At 38.9% G+C, this 22,812-nt stretch overlaps 1 protein-coding gene across 6 annotated transcripts in view; it reads left to right on the forward strand.

The window, feature by feature from the left end:
* Ubxn8 (UBX domain protein 8) overlaps positions 1 to 22,625 on the forward strand; it is a 31,094-nt gene extending 8,469 nt beyond the window's left edge. Inside the window, exons 4-10 of one of the 6 annotated variants that reach the window (XR_015453474.1) lie at positions 3,199 to 3,321; positions 5,613 to 5,750; positions 6,947 to 6,988; positions 10,390 to 10,510; positions 19,362 to 19,436; positions 21,284 to 21,374; positions 21,879 to 22,625. Coding sequence is in view for 3 of the 6 variants with exons in the window: in XM_013076113.3 (XP_012931567.1) it covers positions 3,199 to 3,321; positions 5,613 to 5,750; positions 6,947 to 6,988; positions 19,362 to 19,436; positions 21,879 to 22,037 (537 nt within the window). In the remaining 3 variants the exon portion in view is untranslated. Of the gene's footprint in view, positions 1 to 3,198; positions 3,322 to 5,612; positions 5,751 to 6,946; positions 6,989 to 9,636; positions 10,359 to 10,389; positions 10,511 to 19,361; positions 19,437 to 21,283; positions 21,380 to 21,878 lie in introns of those variants that run through there. The other 5 variants (XR_002386373.2, XR_002386372.2, XM_087217235.1 and 2 more) reach the window with 5 other exon arrangements.
* Positions 22,626 to 22,812: the final 187 nt, after the last annotated feature.

Genomic DNA, 22,812 nt, shown 5'->3' on the forward strand with positions numbered 1-22,812 from the left:
GGGGAATTTAAGTTGATTATTTCAGCTATTATAATGTTAATTTCCAGGACTACTTAACTTCTGATTTTCCCTTTTTTCTTCTTTTTTTTTTTTTTTTGGTACCGGGGATCGAACTCTGGTCCTTGCACTTGCGCAGCAGGCGGCGAAACCACTGAGCTAAATCCCAGGCCCCAGATTTTCCCTTTTTTATGACATCCTATTATATATGGACAGCTGGGTTGGGGATTTAGCTCAGTGGTTCTGCCACCTGACTTGCAGGCTCAGGGTCCCAAGTTCGATCCCCAGTACCAAAAAACCAAAAGATATATATATATATATATATATATATATATATATATAGACAGCTAAGTTAAATAGAAATTAATATAAAGTTAGAGAGGGACTGGGCTCTCAAAAAGTCAGCACAAAAATAAAGACATCAGAATTGGAACTGGAGATGTATCTGAAGAAGGCCAGGCCTCAAGATAAAGATACAATGACTAGGCCTACATTCCTCCCTAAAGGATAAATAGTAACTTGAAATTATACTGTAATTAGCAAAACTTGGTCCAGTAAGTCCTGATAGGCATCACATGCCGAGGTGGGTGACCAGAGCATCTGGACCCATCCTGACCCAAAAATGTTTCTGATCTTTCATGTACCCTTGCTACATGATTTGTTTCTCTATTGGGTCAATATTAGCTAAGTAACTATACTTGTAATCCTGTAGGTTCATTGTATGCACAATGTTCTAGTCTCTCCTTATGTCCAATAAAACTCTCCTAACTTCTTCCTTTGGTTTGTGACTTCATTCCTGGATGTTGTGGGACCATGAACTCGACACATTTGACATCTAACAGTCAGCAGTTATATTTCCCCTATTTCAATCCTCTTCTTGTTTCATGTAATATTTTTTGTTATCTGAGGATGTAATTGTTTATTTTAAAATGTTTTTCTGCTTTCAGCATCCTTTCTTATTTTTCCAAGGTCCCTTTTTTTTTGGTACCGGAGATCGAACTCAGGACCCTGCACTTGTGAGGCAGGCAGCGGCACCACTAAGCTAAATCCCCGGCCCTCCAAGGTCCCTTTTGTTTACTTTAGTCTGATTTTCATATTGGAGGCTTTCCTTAATCATCTGGTGATCCTTGGCTCAGCCATTCTGATATTTAAAATGGATACACTAGAAAGCAAATTGGTGATTAGACAGCTGTGTGCATTTGCAAAATTTTATCAAAAAAGCCCACGTGTTCTTTACTATTTATAAGTTACACCTCAATAAGAAAGAAAAGGCAAAATGAAGTAAATTGGCATTTTTGTGTACGTGGGCAGAGCTTGTCAGGATGATTGTCGGTGGGGTTCACAGTAGGGTGCTTGAGGAGGAATTTAGTTTCCTCTGTATCTCTTGGTTCTTTTGCAATTCACCTTCTCCAGAGATGGCTCTTCCACTCTCCTGCTGAGGGATTTAAACCCTGAGTGCCCTCTGTGAGTCAGTGGAAGGGGCTGAGAAGTCCCAGCTTCCAGTGTACACCTTTTTCTACTCACTCTTGTCTTCCAGTAGGCCTGTGAACTGTGACTCTGCAGTCTCTCAGGTTTATTTTCCAAAATAAAGCTTCCACTTCAGGCAGTATGTAGTAGGGAAGAGGGTCTGAGGATCTAACAGAGCTTTTCTTTTCTCCCTTTTTTCCTAAGAACCTTAAGTGCAAGGAGTTGGGATAAGTCATCATTTTGCTCTAAATTCATTAGTGGTTCACGCATGGCTTTCCCCCCATTCCTCCCCATTTTCAGCTCTGCACCTTATCCCAGTCACCTGCATGGGCATCTGGTGTCTCTTCCTCTTGAGGTGCCTGTGAAGGGCACCAGCTTGCTTCTGACTGCTGTTCTCTGTTGTAAGCACTTCATTGTAGCTTTCTCACCTGTTGTATCAGGTACCTGTCCTCCACTTATCTTCACAGATAGTGGTTTGGGGTTTTTTTTTGGGGGGGGGCATTGATATTGCTTTGTTTCGTCAATGATGGAATTTAGGTGTCTGTTTCTTGTTCTTATAGTTGTTTTGGGCTGATTTCCATTAGGAGGAAGCAGTCATAGTTTTACATTGTCATCTTTAAACCAGGAGTCTACAGTTTGTTTTGTTTTTCAGATAGGCTCTTGCTGTGTTGCTCAATCTCCTCTTAAATCTGTGGGTTTGAGCAGTCTTCCCATCTCATCCTTCTGAGTAGCAGGGAATATAGGGAATATAGGTACCTGCCGTCATGCCTGGCTTCCAGTTGTTTTTTTGTTTGTTTTGGTACCAGGGATGGAACTTGTGCTTGCGCTTTCGAGGCAGGTGGTGGACCCACTGAGCTAAATCCCTGGCCCTTCTAGTTGTTTTAATCTCAAAAGTATGTTCTGTTTTATCATGATTGGGCTATACAGTTAGTACTCTTGACAGATGAGTTCTTACTCTGTAAGACCTGACAGCACAAGAGGCCATCATGCCTAGAACAAACTGCTGAGATTTTAGAAGCCAGGGATTACATGGTATGCACTTTTACACCCTTAGTTTCTAGGTAAGTTTTTGTTGCACTGAAAACAGAATTAAAAATACATAGACTAGGGGTGGTGGTGCACACCTGTAATCCCAGCACTCAGTAGGGTAAGACAAGAGGATTGCCATGAGTTCAAGGCTAGCCTGGAATATATAGTGGGACCCTGTTTTTTTTTTTTTTTGGTACAGGGGGATTGAACTTGGGTCCTTGTGCTTGCGAGGGAAGCGGCAGAACCACTGAGCTAAATCCCCTGCCCTGTGGGACCCTGTCTTAAATCAACACCCCCCCCCCCCAAAACCCCAAACAAACAAAACATAGGCATACTGCCATATAAGCATATAAGCCATATAAGCATAGGTATAGAACATTTATTTTTATTTTATTTACTTTACAGAACACTTGTTTTTGTTTGTATTTATAAATGAGAATTTTTAAAAAGTAATGCAAAAATGGGGGATGTTGCTTTATTGCCTATAGTGAATTAGTGTGAAAATAATTTCTGACCTGGTTCTTTTTTGGGTGGGGGATGACCAGTGATCTGACTCAGGACTTGTGCTTGTGAGGCAGGTGCGGTGCCATTGAGCTAAATCCCCAGCCCCACTGACCTGGTTCTTATTTATGACTTTATAGACAATGTGAATTTTTTAGGAATATTAATGTATAGTAACAACACGTACTTTCTTTTCTTGAACAGGCCAGTAGATACACAGAGAACATTTTAAAACCTCGCCAGGAAATGAAGTTAAAAAAACTGGAAGAACGCTTTTATCAAATGACGGGTGAAACCTGGAAGTTAACCAGTAGTCACAAACTTAGGGTTAGAAAATACTGTTTTATATATATATATATATATATATGAATGTATGTTTTATTTTATCCCCCCACTCTTTTATATTTTGAATCCTGCTATTACTTAGGTTTCTTTTTATTGGTTTCTTAAAAGTTGAAAATGATATTAAACAGTACAGTCTGTCTTTTAAGAGTCTTTGTTGATAATGATTACTTACCACTTTTTATTCAGCATGCTTGTGTATCAAGAAGTTAAGTTCTTGGTGCCTGAAGAGCGTGTATCTTAGAAAAGCTCAGTCATAAGGCAGTCTTCAAGAAAACTGTAAAGAAACCAGTTTTAAGGAAATTCTGATCTTTTCTCAATTTAGACCCCAAAATATTAAGCTCACATTATATTTATTATGTTTGACTCTGCTTATGAAGTCATATTAGCCTTTGATTATTTTTTCCTTCTGACATTGAGGACAAATTATGTCATTATCTAATATAAGTTTATAATTTTAAGTTTCTTAAAAAAGGATATTCATAGAGGTTTTAGAGTAATTGGCCACAATTTTTATGTGTAAGGCCCATTTCTATTCCAAAGACATTTTTGGTGTTTTGGTTATTGGCTCTTTGTTTATATTGCATATTTTACTGTCTTGTAAAGAAAATGATCTAGTAAAGATAAACAAGGTTCTTACAGTAAGCCATAGGTAATAAAATTAACGTGAAAGATGGGCACAGAAAATACAACTGCTCTATGTAGTGATTTCACTCGAGTTCAGTTTGCCTTCTTGTTCAGCGTTGTGGTTGGTAGACATTGGTAGGTTGATTTTGCTTTTGAACAGGGTGCACTGTATTGTTCAGGCTAGTTTTACCTCCTAGGCTTAAGTGGTCCTCCCACGTCAGAGGGGACTATAGGCGAACACCACCATGCCGGCTTGCAGTACTGATTTTAGCCTTGTCCAAGGTGAATTAGTCATTCTACCCCTCACTTTTAAGCTGTCTTCATGGTACTACTGGTACATATTTTAACCTGATTAGTGGAGACAACAGAAGCCAAGGACAGGTTCAACTATTAGTAAACTTAAGGCTCTTAGGTATGTCAGAGAACATGAGAAGCGGAGCTGAAGCACAGTGTTAGAGAATCAGCTCCAGCATTGTAGGCTGCATGGAAGTAGTCTGAACTGGACTTGGCAAAGTTAATTTTTTAGCATTAAGATCTCTTGATTCCTATTCTCCATATTCCTTCCACCAAATTTTCTTAGGATAAAGAGGGATTAACCTTACCTCAATGGTGAATATTTTAGCGTGATAAAGAGAACTTTTTCTCTTAGAAGCGTAGTTGTTATGGAAGGAGTTACTAAGCGAGTAAGTATATGTCTGAGAATTTGACATTTAAGTAAACTATTTTGCTAAGGAAAAATTTTAGTAGATAATATTAATAAAGAGTAATCTTAGCAGGATGTGGTGGTGCATGCCTATAATCCCAGCACACAGGAGGCTGAGGCAGGGGGATTTTGAATTTGAGGCCAGTCTCTGGCTTTTTTATTTTTATTTTTTTTGGTACTGGGGATTGAACTCGGGCCCTTGCGCTTTTGAGGCAGGCGGCGGAACAGCTAAGCTAAATCTCCAGCCCTAGGCCTGTCCGGACTGTAAAATGAGATACTGTCTTAAAAACAAAAATGAAAATAAAACCCTCCAAAAGAAAGTACTCTTTGTAAGTTCTGGAAAAAAAATACTTTATCTCCTTGTGTGATTAGTTAAAATGGAAGATCAGAGTTTGAATTTGAAAACTTGACTATGTTTATATATAATCAGATTCAAGACCACATTTGGCTGTGGAAATCTTGTATGGCCACATATGAAGACATAGGGTTTTACATATATTCTATTTTCACAGCCTTTGAAAACATACTCCCTAATACTGTCTTGCTTCCTTTAGGATATCATTCAGCTTTTTTCTTTCTCCCATCCTACTGAGAAGCTTAGGGGCTGATCAGAGATAGAAAGGGCCCCATTAGCCTCTTGTCTATCAGAGGAAACTCCAGAACTGGATAAGCTTATGGTAGTTTCTACAAAATATTAAACCCCATGTAAAAGCCCAAGGAGAGGGCCAGGACTTTAGCTCAGTGGTTTCGCTGCCTGCTGCGCAAGTGCAAGGACCTGAGTTCAATTCCCGGTACCAAGAAAAAAAAAAGTCCAAGGAGAGAATGCTTAAATTTTTGGGGGTCTAATGATGACTTTTTAAAAATAATAATGCCATTATAGTAAAATAAATAATCATTTTGTGTAGAATAAAATTGATGTAAAGAATTTTTTGTTATTTTTGAACAGGGTGATGAAGATTTGGTGCTTGAAAATGTGGGCCAGTCATCTTTTGAAACATCAAACAGAGAAGCCGCTAAGAGACGAAACTTGCCCAATCCTTTAACCCAAGTTCCGCCACCTGCTGACCAGCCCTTGCAGAAAGAGGTTAGGTAGTGCTAGTTCACTGCATTGTGTCCCTATGGTTCTCTGGGCTGAGGTGGTTTACTGGGGGAAGACCATGTCTTCTTACTACCTGAGAAATGATCATCTTCACTATGAATCACTTGTCTTTTTTAACACTAATATTAAGGTTCTGAACCAAACTGAGGAGTCTGCCTCAGCCTCCCAAGTGCTGGGATTGCAGGTGTGAGCATCACACCTGGCAAAAATGTGAATTTCTTTGCTTTTTTTTAATAACCCTCATGCTGACGGGAAATTCTGGTTGATAGTTAGTTGTGTACTGTTGATACCAAGGGAAAAAAATGGATTATTTTGTAAATGCAAATAGTGTTTATTAGATTGGTGTAAGACAGAATGGTGTATTAAGAAATAAAAAAGGGTCCCTAGAAGTGAAGCTGTTAGTAACAATAAAAAGTTAATTTTATGAGAGGAAATCGTCTCAGTATTTGATTTCTTAATACATTAATAGAAACAGGAAAACACGAGTAAATGACAAAAGCAACCAGAGAAAATGGTTGCTATTGCGTCCCCCAGGAGTGTCAATGAGGAAAAAGAAAAAATGGTATTCATTAAAATGTGTATATGTATGTATTAAGTAATTTTAGGATCTTACTGAACTTAATTCATATTAATGTTTTTCCTGGGGGCTGGGGATTTAGCTCAGTGGTTTTGCCTCCTGCGCAAGCACAAGGACCCGAGTTCGATCCCCAGTACCAAAAAGAAAAAAATTTTTCCTGTTTCTTTAAACAGTACATTTTTACATGTCTTAGAACATGATTGGTAGCTGTCATCTTTTTTTTTTTTTTTTTTGGTACTGGGGATTGTATTCGGGTCCTTGCGCTTGCTCAGCAGGTGGTGAAACCACTGAGCTAAATCCCTGGTCCAGTAGCTGTCATCTTAAATCTTATTTTTATGATGTATTGTTAGCACAAATTTGCTTATCCAAAAATGTTTATTGAACTCTCATTTCCCTCACCCCCCTCTTCCTTTTCTTCACTGGGTAATGAACCCAGGACCATGGACTTGCCAGTCAAGGGCTCTACCGCTGAGCTACATACACCTCCAGCCCCAGCTCTCATTTACACTGTAAACTGTAGGAACTCTTCTCATTGCAATTATTTTTAAAGGCTTCTTGTACATGTTTACATTCCTTTCACCAATACTTACTTATATTTCTTTAGGTTCCTGACTTACCTGAAGAACCTTCTGAAACAGCTAAAGAAGTAAGCTTATTTATTTTCTAAAAATTATACTCTCCATTTTGCCTAACATCAAGTAAATATATCTTATCTAAATTTGAGTTTAGAGAGAAAAGATAGCATGTTCATGTGATTGCACTGTAATTAAGTCTTGTTCTGAATATGGCATCATTTCAGATTCCTCAGCTGAGTCTTGTTTTAGAAGCCTTCAGTTGGCTATGTTGTCTTTTAGAGCCCACCCACCGCCTGAGGCAGATATAGAGTAAACATAAGCGTTTCTAGAACTTTAGGTCAGCAGTCAGCTGTTCATTAAAACAGAATCAAAATAGGCAGATGCTTCAAATTATAACTCCTCCTTTAGAGAAGAAGACTGCAGCTATGTTTTCAGAATGGTCTGCCATTATGGGGGTGGGCTGGGACTCGCCTATTCCAACGTTGAGCTGCCTTCCTCCTACCTGCTTTGTTATCATGGTACTGCCTTCCTGCCCTGGGCCAGCTTAGTTACAGACACTTGTCAGATACGGGAAACACACATCTTTACATCTTGTAAGTCTTTTGGGCAGTATGTCCAGGAGAACTGTCATAGCTTTCCATTTCTTGAAGGTTAGCAACTGTTATTATTGTACTTCTTGGAAAACATTTTGAGGCAACCTTGAAAGCAATTGGGAGGGTCTCATTTTTGCCAGCACATTTTAACTTCAAGTTTAGTACTTTGAATAGCTGAGAAAAATCTGAAAGTCATCCAAAGGAAGAGACAATGAAGTAAGCAATACAGATCCTGAACCCCTAGGAGAAAAAAAGTTTTTTAAACTTCATTATCTCCCGTTATACCTGACAGATCCATGCCTTAAATATGTTGTCCTGATCTCCACTTCTCATAAATCCCTTGTACCCATAGCAACCATTTTATAACATAAATAATTATAGCTTTGGTTTTCCAAGAAATATAGTTTCTTAATTTGCCCTGGCTTTGAAGCATGTGATATTGTTCCTGTAGAACACCAGTTTGTCACTGAAGGTCTACAGATTACAGACATCAGGCTGTCAGGGAATCCTTTGAAACGGCACTTTTTGGTGGTCATACATAAGACAGTATTTTTCTTTAGATTCTCAGGTTTGTGAGCCTGAAAAGGATAAAAAATACTGGAATATTCTGATTTTGATAGACTCATCATTGGGCAAGGCATTTTCTATCTGTAGTTGCTACTGTACATTTCTAAGACTTAAGCACAAAACCTAATTCTCCATTAACCATTCACAAGCTTGGATTACTCAAATGTCCTATTCTGTCGCTAATTCTTGTTCCTGTCATGGACCTAGACCTTACCATTTTTAGTGCTGGTCTACTGACCTGTTGCTGTATAGTCAGCCTAATCCAGTGGTGGTGAATCTATGGCACTCATGCTGCAGCAGGCTGTTTGTAACATTGAAAGCTCTGAAAGGTTCTCCATCATTGGCCTATTCCCTCTGGACTTCTCTGCCTATCTTTTCCTGCCCATTGTAGCAGTTTTCAGAACAATGAAAATAGACTGTAAACATCATCATAAAAGTTAAGAAAAAGCACTCACTTTTGGTTAGTGTGTGCCTTCCAATCCATCTTCTATCCTATCACCCTAATAAAGTATTTCTAATGTAAAGAAGGCATGCATAGAGCCAAGAATGGGATTTTGGGGTATCTGTCTGTCTTCCCTTTTTTTTGAGACAGGCTCTCACTGTGTAGTTCAAGCTAGCCTCACACTTGAGGCAATCGTCCTGCCTTAGTCTCCGGAGTGCTGGGATTATAGGCATGTGCCCTTGTGCCTGACTGGGATTTGTTTTTTTTGTATATCATATAGTCATGTTTTTGGCTTTCTGAAAAATACTCTTTCCTGTTTTATCAGCCTAACAATTTTGATCTGGTATCCTAATCATTACATTTCATATGACATCATTATACATCATCATACGTATTAGCTTGCTTCTGTCATGACAAACATATTTAAGTCTACATAAGTTTTATGATATATATGTAAAAGAATAATTTTACTTTTAAGAGTACTGGAAATTATAATTTTTAGGAAATTCTATTTCCCTATTAAAGTTTGATCTATATGGGAGTATTCACAGAGGGACATTTTTATAATTCTGCTTTGTTGGAAGAAGGGACTAACATTCATTTTAAAGGCTGTCAGAAATAGATGAAGCTTTCACTGTCTATCATCTATCTGTATCTGTATTTTTTCTGTATATGAAGTGACTGTTGCTTTATAATAATAAGCTATATGAGAAAATTCCTGTTTTCCTGGAAGCCTGAATAACAGGAGTGGACTAAAAGATGAGGGAACTAATGTGGATGTGATAGTAGAGGGGCGTGTCTAGAAACTAATGCAGTACTCACTTAAGCAGTCTACCTGATTTAAATGTTAAGTATTGTAATTTAAATAGTTTTAAAATATGGAGATGGTTAGATTTCTTCCAGTCTGAGAGAAGAAAATAATTAACGAGAGTACAGAACTCTCCACCTAATAGTCACTATATGTTATTGTTCTGCTTTTAAAGACAGTAACCTTAGAATTTAAGGTAATTTGAAAATAATTTTGTAAATCATCATATAATGTTACCATATTACCACAGCAACTATTTTCATTATTGAATGCTGTCTTAAACAAATTTTAATATTTTTTTGGTACCAGGGATTGAACTCGGGACCTTGCACTTGTGAAGCAGGCAACAGAACCACTGAGCTAAGTCCCTGGGAAACAAATTTTAATTTTAAATCAAATTTCACTTAACAGTTTGTGTTTGGGACACTGATTTTTTTTTTTTTTTCCTTTTTTAGTATATGTGCTGCCGAGGCAAGCACTTTTTTTTCTTTTTTAAGATGGTCTCAGTATGTAGTTCAGGCTTACCTTGAACTCACTATGTAGTCCAGGCTGGCCTCCTGCCTCAGCCTCTTGAGCGCTAGGATTACAAGCATGCACTACCACACCAGGCATAGGACACTGATTTTTTTTCCAGTATGAATTGCAGCCCACACATTTTAGCTATGTCAGCCTACTCCATTGTCAGTAATAGTAGGAGAAACTGTACAACCAACCTTCCCAGTGATTGTAATAGAATAATTGCTAGATTTCAAACAGTTCATTTCTCTCAAGTATTTATCTCATCATGAAAAATATTCACTAAATTTTAACTGTAGTTTCTCATAAGGCAGTTAGCTTTTTTTAAAAAAATAAGGCAGTTAGCTTTAATTTTGCTGTCACATTATTGCAGTGTAAACAAAACCTTGATGGAAAAATTTTATTGTTTTTCCAACCAAGCAAAGTTGGCTTTTAAAAGTATGTGATTTATTTATTTTATGATTTGTTTTATTACAGAATTTTTTCCTTGGTAGACATAATATAGCAGGGCAGTAGAACTTTCTTTTTTCTTTTTCTTTTTTTAAGCGTAGGAAAAATTTATTGGGAGAAAGAAAGCTTCTGCCTGAGAGAGACAGAAGACGGACCAGAAAGTGGGTTGCCTGCCCACCCCACTTTTCAAAGATGTTTTATACAGCAAAGCCATGTGGTGAGGCGGGTACAAAGTGGGACAAAACTGTAAGACCCAATGGAATTTATGAGGTGGGACAAAACCATGACCAACCAATAAGAGTACAAGTACAGTCACCCAAGTAATATTCATTAAATGGGGATCAAATGGGGGGGCAAGTCACGTAGCAAGCGTACAAGGATCTTCAGTAAGGGTGGGGGTAAGGGATATTTCCTGGAGAGGCTGGGTTAAGGCCTTGCCCCTCCCCAGGTGATTGATACCTGTTTAGAATATTAATCACTGCTCTTTGTCCCCTGGGGAAGCACAAGAGTGTAGTAGTTTCTCTCCTTTTACAATTTCGGCCTTCAGTGAATGTGTCTTGATTGTCTTCCACGTTGGCTCCTCCTGGGCTGGTTCAGTCTAACTGCCTACAAGATACCTAATTAAGTTACCTATCTACAATATTCCCCCCTCTGAAGAAGTACCCCTAACTGCTGTGAGGTGGCAAAGGGAGAAGACAGGTCTGGCTACTTCCAGCTGATGAGGGTCATAGTTGTGATCAGCAGTCAGAGTTACTCTACAGAGGGTCTATCTAAAGACCTTCAGTAGGCGCCAGGCATTGTCATCTTGGGTAGCCTTACAGCTTGGGGTCTGGAGGAGACAAAGCCAAAGAAACAGTTAAGAATACATGGGCCAAATTATAAGGTCAGCAGGATTGCTATGAATATAGCCATCAAGTGTTTCTACTGGGAGGAACTAGTAATAACCTCCCACAAAGAGGATAAGAAGGTTCAGAATCCAACATAGAAGTCGTATTGTATAGTTTAGCAGTTATGAGCTGTTTACAAGGTCAGTCTGGTGGATCCTGGTAAAAGAAGTCTAGCACATTTGTTGTTGGTTCCATTTGTATGACTGTTTGGAGTTTGGCAGCCTCTAGGCAAGAATAAACAAAACTCTTAAAGAAGTTAGAGCATGTATAATCTAAGCATGAGCACACTAGAATGGAAGGGCAGGTTGGGAAGAAAGTAACACTTAGAAATTGAAATAGTGATTTTAACCTGCTGGCTCTTACACTACCATAGTTTTTTCCTAATGATCCATAACTGTGGTCAGCTACTGGTATAGCTAGAAACTGCCAGAAGGGGTCAGTGACTGGAGCCTCTTTTTATATCTAGCTTTATTACTGTGGCATTATTTTATACCTCTTTTGGTTATGCTTTTCTGCTGGGTGTTTAAGACCAAGTTAAAGTGAGTCCTGTGTCAATCAGTATGAAACTCTTGCTGTCTATTAAGGTTAGTTAAGTCTCCTCAGGCATTACTTTGGAAACGTGCATAGAGCCTCTCAGCTCCTCTGTGTGTCAGCCATCAGGATGGGTCACAGCCTTGCTTGACAATGTTGCTTTCAGTGAAAGCATGGGAGATTTTTCCCTCTTTGTGACCCTCCTTTGGTACACGGTACATCTGTCCTCTGGTGCCCAGCAATCTCCCTTCTCACGAGGTTGAGTGACTTACCAAAGATGTAGGGTCCTGTAGGAAAGGTTCCTTTCTGTCCTGGATCTTTGTTGACCTTGAGGGGCCAGGGCCAAAATATTGGTTGTCTTTCATAGCCCAGTTACCTTTCTAGTTTTGGTCTCCAAACTTTAGTTGTTAAACACCCAGAAGAGAAGATCAGTGACATAAGTATTTCAGTAGGAGCAATGAGATTAACTATTATAATTTCGTCTGGACATTAAGCACATTACTTTGAAATATAAAGCATAGTTACAGGGCTGTTATTTTACCAACCATGGTCATTTAGTTGAATCCCTGCAGTTAATAGACAACAGTTATACATTATATAGAGAAACTTCAGATCAAGAGCTACACATAGTATTTTACCATGACAATCATGATGACATTTTCTTTGTAACACTTACATGTCCATCTTAGTACGGAACAGTCTTTCAGTAAAATACCTCCATCTAATCACAAGACATTAAATGACATAAAGAAAACTCTTGTTATCCTTTAGTAGGATGCCATCTAAAGAGAATATACATATTGGCCTATAAATGTACCTTAAGAGTTCATAATGTCTAGCCTCTAATTTTGTTATCTGGCTGGTTATCTCATGCTGGCTTGACATGTACCTCTTATCACAAGTAGCTGGAGTGTAAGAGAAAGGCAGATACCTGAGTCAAAAAAGATCATTACCATAAGCAGTATCCTAGAAGACTTGTACACCCAGAAGGCATGAATACATACACCATGAAATAACAATAAGTGTCAGTTACATGAAACCCTTTGTCCCTTAATTTTGTTTTGTACCAACAGCATTTTAAATAAAACCTTGTTTTCCCACAGAAGACTTAGACCATGACCAGTGTATACATATCACAATGATATGTTTAGCAGTGTATTTCCCACAAGGCTATATTGGGGTCCCCTTTGTGAACAAAGGCTGGAATAAATTATTTTCCAGGCAGCCGCTCCTTTATTTACCAAGGGAAGTCCTGTCCAGTAGTTTTCCTAAGCCCAAGAGTCTTTATTATTTTAACAAATCTTTAGATGACCTATTAGAACCAGATCATAACAATTAACACATTATTTTTGACCAATGAAAGATTTCCAAGTTATACTTAGACAAGAATATGTACTGCATTTGTAAAACCAGTTGACATTTGGATAATCTGGCAACCTGGGGAAGCATGTCTTTAATTACATTTATCTATAAGCCAACTTGAGTTACAGGCAAACATTTTAAAAAATCCAAAATGCCAAAAGAAAAAAAAGCTCAAATGTAACAGCTGTGCGTGTTTTAACCAACTGAGCAGACAGACACACACACACATAAGACACCTTATTTATAAACCAGAGTGCATTCAGATGTATTTGGCCAAGCAGAAGTATAATAAATTTTATAATTTTTAGGTTTATAATTATAAAAGACTAGTCAGAACGTTGTAGATCAATTAACAGAGATCTCTTATAATAAGAATCAAAAAGAATAAAAATCTTTTACACCTGTGAAAGCAAAGACCATTTTAAGATGGGCCCTAAGCTGACACTATCTGACTGGAATACCCAGCTATACAGGCTTCTCATGGTTGCTTTTATAGCCACAGTTGTTTGACAGCCACATGTAATTGTTCCTTCTAAAGGGACAGACTGTTAAAGAATTTTAACTATCTTCAGTGGAGGTCCACTCAGGCCAGGTTTACATGTAGAAGAGACTAGGTGACACTCTTTAGAGCTAAGTATGAATTCCAAGCAGTAAAGGAAGAAGGCCTGTTAAGGCTCCAACCTGCTGTGCTGCAGATGTCTACCTATGACAGTTTTTTCCATTTTGAAAAAAAAAAGGAAAAGAAGGCATCCCTGTCTCTCTTGTTCTGTGCCTAATCTAAGGTGCCCCTTAGACTTTATCTCGTCCAGTACCAGTGGCAGCTGACTAGAGGTGCAAGGAAGTGGCCAGAGCTGGGTTAGCTGTTCTTACCATTCCCTAATTTTGCCTGAGGTCTGAAAGACACATAAATCTAGACTAAAACTTTTACATTTATCTTTTGAGAGTTTCAGGATTAAACCTAAACCAGTTTTCTATACGGCCCAGTGATAAATGAAGGTCAGCTTTACTCTGGAAGGATTCCAGGGAGGGGAAGCTCACCATTCTGGAAGCTTTGTCTTGAAATCCAGCAGCCACAGAGGAGGGAAGTACCTTGAATCAAACTGCATTATTTCTCAGGGGCAGAGCAGTGGAAAAGGGACAGAAGAGTGCCTTTAAGTATGGCACAAGAACTAAATCTTAAGCGTCTCAGGTGTAGAAGGACAATTAAGATCAGGAGCTTTTCCAGAGTGGATCTGTGATCCTTAGCAAACCATGTCTGTAGAGACAAAAGCTATGATTGACTCCAGCTGCATTGCCAGGCAGAAAATCAAACCAATAATCAAAGAACCCGAATGGCTGCTTTTTCCCTCTTGAAAGAGAATGAAAGTGTTTTAACTATATTGTTTAGGGCTTACGCTTTTAATGAATTACTCTGAATGTTAATATCTAATTTATGATTTTAAAACCCTACAGGCTGTTGAGCAGGTCCCTGATTTTGTAGAAACGCTCCCAAAGCCATGTCTCACCTTTTATTAGCACACAAACTGAACCGGTGTCCTGTGGCAGGCACTTAGAAGTGCTTGTTTGAGCTTCTGGAATTTGGTGCGGTCTGGGAACCCAGGTTCTCAGGTTAAAATATGGGTATCTGTCTTTTGGGTTTCTCTATAAGCTGATAGGGGGGCCGTGCAATCTCACTACATCCTGCTATCTGAAAGCCACAAAAGCCTGTAATTTCCAGGAATCTCCTTAGCTGTTTTAGAGTCTTGGGCTGTGGAAAGGAAAGAATTGGTTTAATTCCTTCTTCCCCCAGTCTTTGGGTTCCCTTAGATATAATAAGACCTAAATATTTTACCTCAAGGATGCAAAGTTGTGCGTTAGATCCAGAAACATTATAACCCGTCTGTTAGAAAATTCAGCAGAGCAGATGTCTTGGCTAGAAAGCTCTTCTGAGGGGGCACATAACAGCATACCATGTACATATTACAGGACTAACTTGGAAAAATCTGTAGTATTTCCTTCTATCATATCAGTATCCAGGGATGTCCTCATATTTTTCCTGATAAATAGTTGACAATTTAAATTAACTGAAGGGCTTAGTTCTCATGTTTCTTAGATCTTCAAGAATACATGCCTGAAAATGTCTTCTATTTTAATCTCTTATCTGATTGGCAGGCCAGTAGCGGTTCTGTATAGGAACTACTTGTGTTCCAGTAGGAACCAGTTGTTCCCCTGGCTGCCTGTCTTTTGAGCTTCAAAAATTAAGATATTTATCTCTACATGTAGTAGCAGCTTGTAATATTACTTGTCTCTCATTAGAAATCGATATTTGATTTAAGAGCAACAGTACATCTTTGTAATCTAGTCCATAGGTCTGAGTAAGTCCTAAAGGCCTCCATGTTCATAGCAGGGTCATCTGAAAACCTTCTTAGGTCTCATTTGATCTGTCTTAGATCACTGAGAGAAAAAGACACATGTACACAGGTTGTCCCATTATTTGCCATTTACTTCCTGGAAGGGATGTTCTCTTTGAGGGACCTGAACAACTTACCTAAGGATGGATACAGCCTCATGGAGGTTAATTATGGCTGGCTTAGAAACTCCACCCTCAGCATCTGGTGGTTAGGGTGAGGAGTAGCCTCAGGCTTAGAGGTACTGAATGTCTTAAGGGTGAGGTATCTCTCATTTTTCTATGTCTCACATTTATTTGAACACAAGAATTACTTCTTAATGTAAAGAAAATCTCAAGATGGTTTTCACCATTTTCTCTGTTTTACAGCATAATTCTAATTGAGATAGCATCATAGTACTTTCCTCTGTGTACTTGGCTTTAGGAGGTAGGCACACCATGTGAGGGTGTAGAGAAATACTAAATTGCTCCTTAATATATTTCAAAGGAGTAAGAGGTTCAGATATGGAGCTCCTAATCTGAATCAAGAGAAACAAATATGGCGTCCCATAAGTCTCTGCTTGATTCCTGTGCTCCCTGGGCATCACCCAAGGTTTATACCACTCCAGGGTAGGTAGCTACCATCTGGAGAGAGAACCAGAAAATAAAACTGGACTGGACTGTCTACCCTTTACCAGCGTGTGATCTTATCTTCCTCAGGGAACTCATATCCTACTCTAGTAGGTACTCTTAAAGCGCAAGTTACAGTTGACTTCAGCCTAACAATCAGGTCTAGAGAAGGAAGTATTGCTAGCAAACCAAGAGATTTAAACCACTGCTATCTAGTTCCTTGAAAGAGAGAGGAGAATAAGTCAACAGTCAAATCAGGGCACTTTTTCTGCAAAAGATATCACCTCCAGAGATGGTAGGTCAGAGATTCTGCCCTGGACCCTAGGGCAGAGAAAGCTCTGAGAAATTTCTGTTGTCTGTCTAGTCATTTAGGCAACTTTTATTAGCAGCAATACAAGGCTACTCCTTTAAGGTCCATTTTAAATTCCCTAAGTATTTGAAACTCATAGGTCCTCGTAGCAGCCACAATCTACATAGTAAAGGCACTCTTTTTTTTTTTGTACCAGGGATTGAACTCGGGACCTTGCGCTTTCCAGGCAGGTAGTGGAACCACTGAGCTAAATCTAAATCCCTGGCCCCAGTAAAGGCACTCTTTATCAACTTCCTGCGCACCCATGAATGAAGAGAAAGGCTGACCAAAATAGTCCCATATTCTAGTTAGCATGTAAAAACACAAATGCAAGTTACCGATTACTATTTTCCCTAGTGTAAGACAAAACAATTGTTGCAAATTGCTTTAGTCTGACTTTTTGGAAAGAGGAGCGGCCTGACTACAAGGGATTCTCAAATGAACTCCCAACAAGTTGGAGAAAAGTTTAAGGGGAGTTTTTAACTCACTAGCAGAGAGAAAAAGTCCAAATAAAGCTCAAGCTGGTTAAATGTCCAAAAATCACCATATAGGACTCTGTCAGTCCACAACCTATCAGCAAAGGTAATTTTTTCTATACTCATAAATGATGAAGACCATGCCTGTGGGGGAGAGAAGGTTCAGGTAGCTTTTAATCTATCAAAGATGTGTGTTTTTTAAATCATTTGTCTAGAGGTCTGTCTTATTAGTAGTAGAGAAACAGTCCAAACCTGTAGCTCAACTCTTTTTTTTTTTTGGTACTGGGGATCGAACTCGGTTCCTTGCACTTTCGAGGCAGGCGGTGGAACCACTAAGTGTAGCTCAACTCTTAATGGAGGCTTAAGAAAGGGCTCTGAGGGCATTGTTTCAGATCACTCTGAGACAGAGGATATCTGATGATCACTGTCAGAGTTCCCCTTTCACCTCACTGAGGAGTCCAGATAGAGACAAGATGTGGAGATTTTCTGCTGATTACCTGGACGGGCTATTGTCAGGAGCTAGTTTCTTTTGAGGGACCTCTGGGTATCTGCCAGAGGGTAGCCCTGGCCTTGACCACTCAGTTGTCACCTCAGTTTCTGCTAGTTTCACACAATCAGAAATCTGTCTCCGAGAAAGGAACCCAATTGCCTATCTGGTCAACATTCCACCCACCCTTGGTGTCAATGGGAGTGGGGATTCACCAGAGGGCAACTGGAGAAACCTGTCCTCTGCTTTGAGAGTGACAGCTGCCCGAAAGGCAATTACTAGCTGGCAGAGTGACCACTGTTGGGCATTCTATAAGGGACAGATAAAAGGCTGAACTGTCTTTATCTGAGACGATTTCATAAGAGACCCATTTTCAACATTTTTAAGCAACTAAGTTCAAATGCAGCATATAGAAAACAAGAATAAAACATAATTTTTAACAAAAGACAATGCATAAGAAAAACAAGAAACTTGCAAACATTTAAAATACAACTTAGGGCCAGGGATGTAGCTCAGTGGTTTCCGCTGCCTGCTGCATAAGCGCAAGGACCTGAGTTCGATCCCCGGTACCAAAAACAAAAAAAAACCCCACAACTTAAAATTAAGAAACTTTTCAAATAAAGGCCAGAATTTATGAAACACAAACCAGAATCTATGAAACAAATAACCAGAGCCTATGAAATGAAAAGTAACAATCTATGAAGCAAAAAGACCAAAGTTAGAACCTATGGAACAAAAGCAAAGTCTTACCTCCGACCAGTAATCTCGGTGGAAGACCTCCAAAATGATATAGGGGGAAGAGATGTAACTCTCAAACCTGCTAGATAGCCAGAATACAAGTTCGTGTTCTCTAAAATTGAAGAATGAATTCTAGGAACAACGGAGGTTAAGAGTAGGAAAAATTTATTGGGAGAAAGAAAGCTTCTGCCTAAGAGAGACAGGAGGAGGACTGGAAAGTGGGTTGCCCCAGAACTTTCATAAAGTTTAACTTTACACTGAGTTAAAAAAAATTTATTAGTACATGTTTGCAGTACATAATGATTCCATTCATCATGAGATGAACATTATACTTAATTGGATGTAAATCAAATATCTAAACTACTGAAGTGGAAATTTTTGTATGTGTGATGCTGGGGATTGAACTCAGGCAGGTGCTCCACCATTGAGCCCCACCCCGGGCTAGGCAGCCGGATTTCCTAAGGTGACTTTCCTGAGGGAGGTGCTGCTCTTAAACCCCATTTACACATAGCACGATCCCCAGTAGCTCCTAGGACAATTGATGATGTTAGACATAAAAAAGTGTTTCTTGTCAGGTATATAATGAATTTCAGAATAAATTCATTATCTTCTCCTTTTATAATTGTCTGTAGTATAGTAGCAGTTTGCAAGTTCTTTTTAGCTGTTTGTTTTATCAAAGGGAAGATTATTGGGTGAGTCAATATGTGGAGAAGGTACAGCTGGTCCAAGGCAGTGCAGGCTTCCTAAGCTCCATTACCCAGGATCAACTCATGTCTCTCACATGCTTGGAAAGATGGAGATCGTATGCAGCCTACAAAGGCAGAGTGGATGGGTAACTTTTGGTTTCCCTACAGCCTAGTGTTTTTCTTGTCTGTAGAATATGGGTGGCACTGGGTCTTCTTGGTTTGGTAGGTCACTCTTGAAGCCAGTTGCAATCTGGATAGTATCTGGGCAGGCAGATGCACTTAGTCTCTGGTGTCCTCTTTGGAAGGCTGTTACTGATCGCAGTCAGTAAGATGATGTTTACTTTCCAATTTTGGAAGAATTATTTGTATGTTTAGGGTAAAGTTTATCTGGACCCTGTTGTTGCTCTACCACTCTCAGAGCTAAAGTCCTACAAATCTCTGTGTGAGCTTTTATGATTACAGATATTTCCTAGCAGTAGTAATTAATAAAATAAAGAACGGTGAATTGAATTTTTGGTTTGGATTAGAATTTTGATCTGAACATTTTTATTCCTCAGGTAGTTACTGTTGCTCTTCGATGTCCAAATGGGAGAGTACTGAGAAGAAGGTTTTTTAAGTCTTGCAGTTCACAGGTGAGAGAATTTGTATTTTGAGGGTTTTTTTCTTTCATTACTTAAGATCAAACTAAGGACTTTCACTTGGAGCTACATTCACAGCCCTTTTTATATTATTGTTACTTTTTAAAATTTTGAAACTGGGTCTCACTAAGTCACCCAGGCTGGGGTCAAACTTGGAATTCTCTTTAGCGTCTCAGAATATGGGATTACAGCTGTGTGTTTGGATAAGTAGGCATGGTCAGCTTCTCTGAGTTGTGATCTTTGCCTTCAAAGTTTGCTAAGTCCTTCACTGTAGTATAATTTCCTTTTTGTTTTTTTTTGCAGTACTGCAGATTGAACATAGGGCCTTACTGATTCTGGGCAAGTGCTCTACCACTGAACTAGATTCAGACCTTTTTTTATTTTGAACAAGGTCTCGCTAAGTTGGGTCTCACTAAGTCAGGGTGTTCTGAACTTGTGATCTTCCTTGTTCCAAAGTAGCTGGGTTTAAACCCTACCCATCTAACACACACACACACACACACACACACACACACACACACACACACACACACACACACACACACACACACACACACACACGATCATCAGAAGGCATAGTGAATGTTTAAATTTTAAAAATGCATTACAGTAAAAGAGACATTGCCATTAATCCCCCTCAAAACACTCCCCTCACACTTATCCCATCATTCTTGCCATTTTTGTTTTGAGACAGGATCTCACTATGTAGTTCAGGCTGACCTTGAAACTCACTATATAGTCCAGGCTGGCCTTAAACTTGCAGCAATCCCCCTGCTTTAGCCTCCTGAGTGCTGAGATTACAGGCATGCGCCACCACACCTGGCTGGAACACCATTTTCTACTTAGCACACTATCAATAAAAAGAGGGCCAGGGATTTAGCTCAGTGGTTTTACCACCTGCCTTGCAAACACAAGGTCCCGAATTCAATGCCCAGTACCAAAGAAAAAAAAAAAAAGAAATAATATCCAGTTTTGGCAAGCATGTGGGGAAAATGGATTCTCCTAATTTATTAATCTGAATATAAATTGGGCCACGTCCCTGTAAGAATTATTGTATTTTAAAAATATTTTAAATTATGGTTTTTGGCCCAGTTATTTGATTTATGATCATTTATTCTGGGAAAATAAATGTTCAAAGTTACAAGTGTTGGTAGGGATTCATTAAATTGAGGTATATCCCTATATGGAAAATTAATGGAGCTTTAAAAATTATGACATAGATATACTTTTGTTCTTTTTTCTTTTTTGGTACCAGGGATCAAACTTGGGATAGATATACTTTTGTTACATGGAGTATCAGAAGGTTCTTGGATGGCAGCTAGCAGCTGAAGTAAGGGATAGAAAACTCTATTACTTACCTTTCTTAAAATAATAAAACATGATTTGTTTAAACATTCCATATTTTGAGGCTGCCATTGCTTGTAGGGAACAGTATGTGGAAATTTTGATCATTTTTATGAGATTCTTTGTGATAGGAAATGTTATGGCCCACTGAAAGTTGGGCTATCATAGCCGAGTGTGGTGGCATAAGTCTATAATCCCAGCATTTGGGAGCCTGAGCCAGGAGGATCACTGACAGTTCAAGGCCAGCCTGGCTACATAGCAAGTTCAAGGCCAGCCTGAACTACATAATGAAACCCTGTCTCAAGAAACAAACAAACAAACAAAGTTGGGCTGTCATAAGATATGAGTCTCTAGGGCCTGGACATATTCATTGTGACAAAACTGTCAAGTGATTCTGAGCCAATGGAGTCCTTGTTCCCAACTGAAATCCCTTTACCATCTGTGACTTTTGGCATTCTGTCTTCTGAGCTCTGACCAGAATCTCCCATCAAACTCAGTTTACAGCATTCTAGGGCTGCTTCAGCTGGCATCTTCAAACTGTTGCAAACTCCTTCCATGAACCCACTCCAAAGGCTTCTGAATCACATGGTGAGGTAATGGCACAGCAACAATCCCAGTTCTCTAATACCAAAATCTGTCTTAGTAACTTTCTTGTCACTGATGGGCTGGGGATTTAGCTCAGTGGTTTCAGCGCCTGCCTGGCAAGCTCAAGGACCTGAGTTTGATCCCTGGTACCAAAAAAAAAAAAAATTAACTTTCTTGTCACTGAAAAACAATGCCCTATACCCACAAATTAAAGGAGGGGAGGTTTATTTTGGCTTACAGTTTGTACAGGTTTCAGTTCATAGTTTGCTGGCTCTAAGGCAGGGCAGCATGGCATAGGGGCATCGCAGAGCAGAGCTCCTCACAGCATGGGATACAGAAAGTAGAGAACATTATTTTCCTTTAAACTCTAGAAAAAATTTCTTTGAAAAATGAAAGTTCTGCTTCATTACTCCTAGGGCCATTTCACAATGTAAAAATTATCAGGGTGATCCAAAGGAATACAAGTGTGTATAGTATTTGGTAATGACTGAGCTTTTTATCTTGTAGGTTTTATTTGCCTGGTTAATGAAAATTGGGTACCACACATCTCTATATAGCCTTTTCACTTCCTTTCCCAGAAGACTTCTGGAAGTAAAGGGAGGCTGGTCACTGGCTGACATAGGAATAACTACACATACTGTACTCATCGTGGACGAGAAAGAATAGAGCAACTAGTAAAGAAATGAGAACTACCTGTTCTACATTAAATCAGTTATACTGTGACCTAACAGTTCAATAACAGATTCTTGTTAAAATTATGCTGTACCTTGACTGAGTTTAAGACAATAAACATTTTAAATTGATATACATAGGAATATATTGATGTAAAGGATTGAAAAAGACTCATTTCTGCATGTAAGTTTTGGAATGTGTCATCTTATAATGTACCAAATAAGAATGGGATAACAATGTATATACAAGAAGGCAGTCTATTTATATTTCTTTCCAACTGCCATCATTTCTCACTATGTTAAAAACATTTTTGGTTTCTGCCTCTTTAATCCTTAACTCCACAGTTACTATTTTACAATTCATTCAGACCTTTCAAAATCATGTAAGTAGGAGTCTTTACTCTACAGTTATTTAAGTTTAAAAACTTAAGTTCTTTAAGTCTTTACTGTTCTTGTGAATGGTATGCATTATTGTTTACTTGGCTGATGTCTACAGTGCATATAATTTTACCTTGTATTAATTGCAACATTTGCAACATTCCAGGTGGAAATCTCTGAAAGCATTAAAACATTGGTGATGTTTTTTAGTCTCTCATTTCCTTTTCTTGCTCATAAACCTGTAATGGTATACTCATGCACTATAATTACCATGTTCAAACTGAGTATAAAGGGCTATTAACTTGGTTGTAGTCACTCCTTTCTTTCCTGTGCTCACCCACCCTATTCCTTTTTGCTCACCTGACTCCTCTGTGTTACCCTTCATTTAACAC

This window comes from Heterocephalus glaber, unplaced genomic scaffold (assembly GCF_053883595.1).
Source record: "Heterocephalus glaber isolate CG9 unplaced genomic scaffold, H.glaber_assembly_v1.0 deba00001461, whole genome shotgun sequence".
Classification (NCBI taxonomy): Eukaryota; Metazoa; Chordata; class Mammalia; order Rodentia; family Bathyergidae; genus Heterocephalus; species Heterocephalus glaber.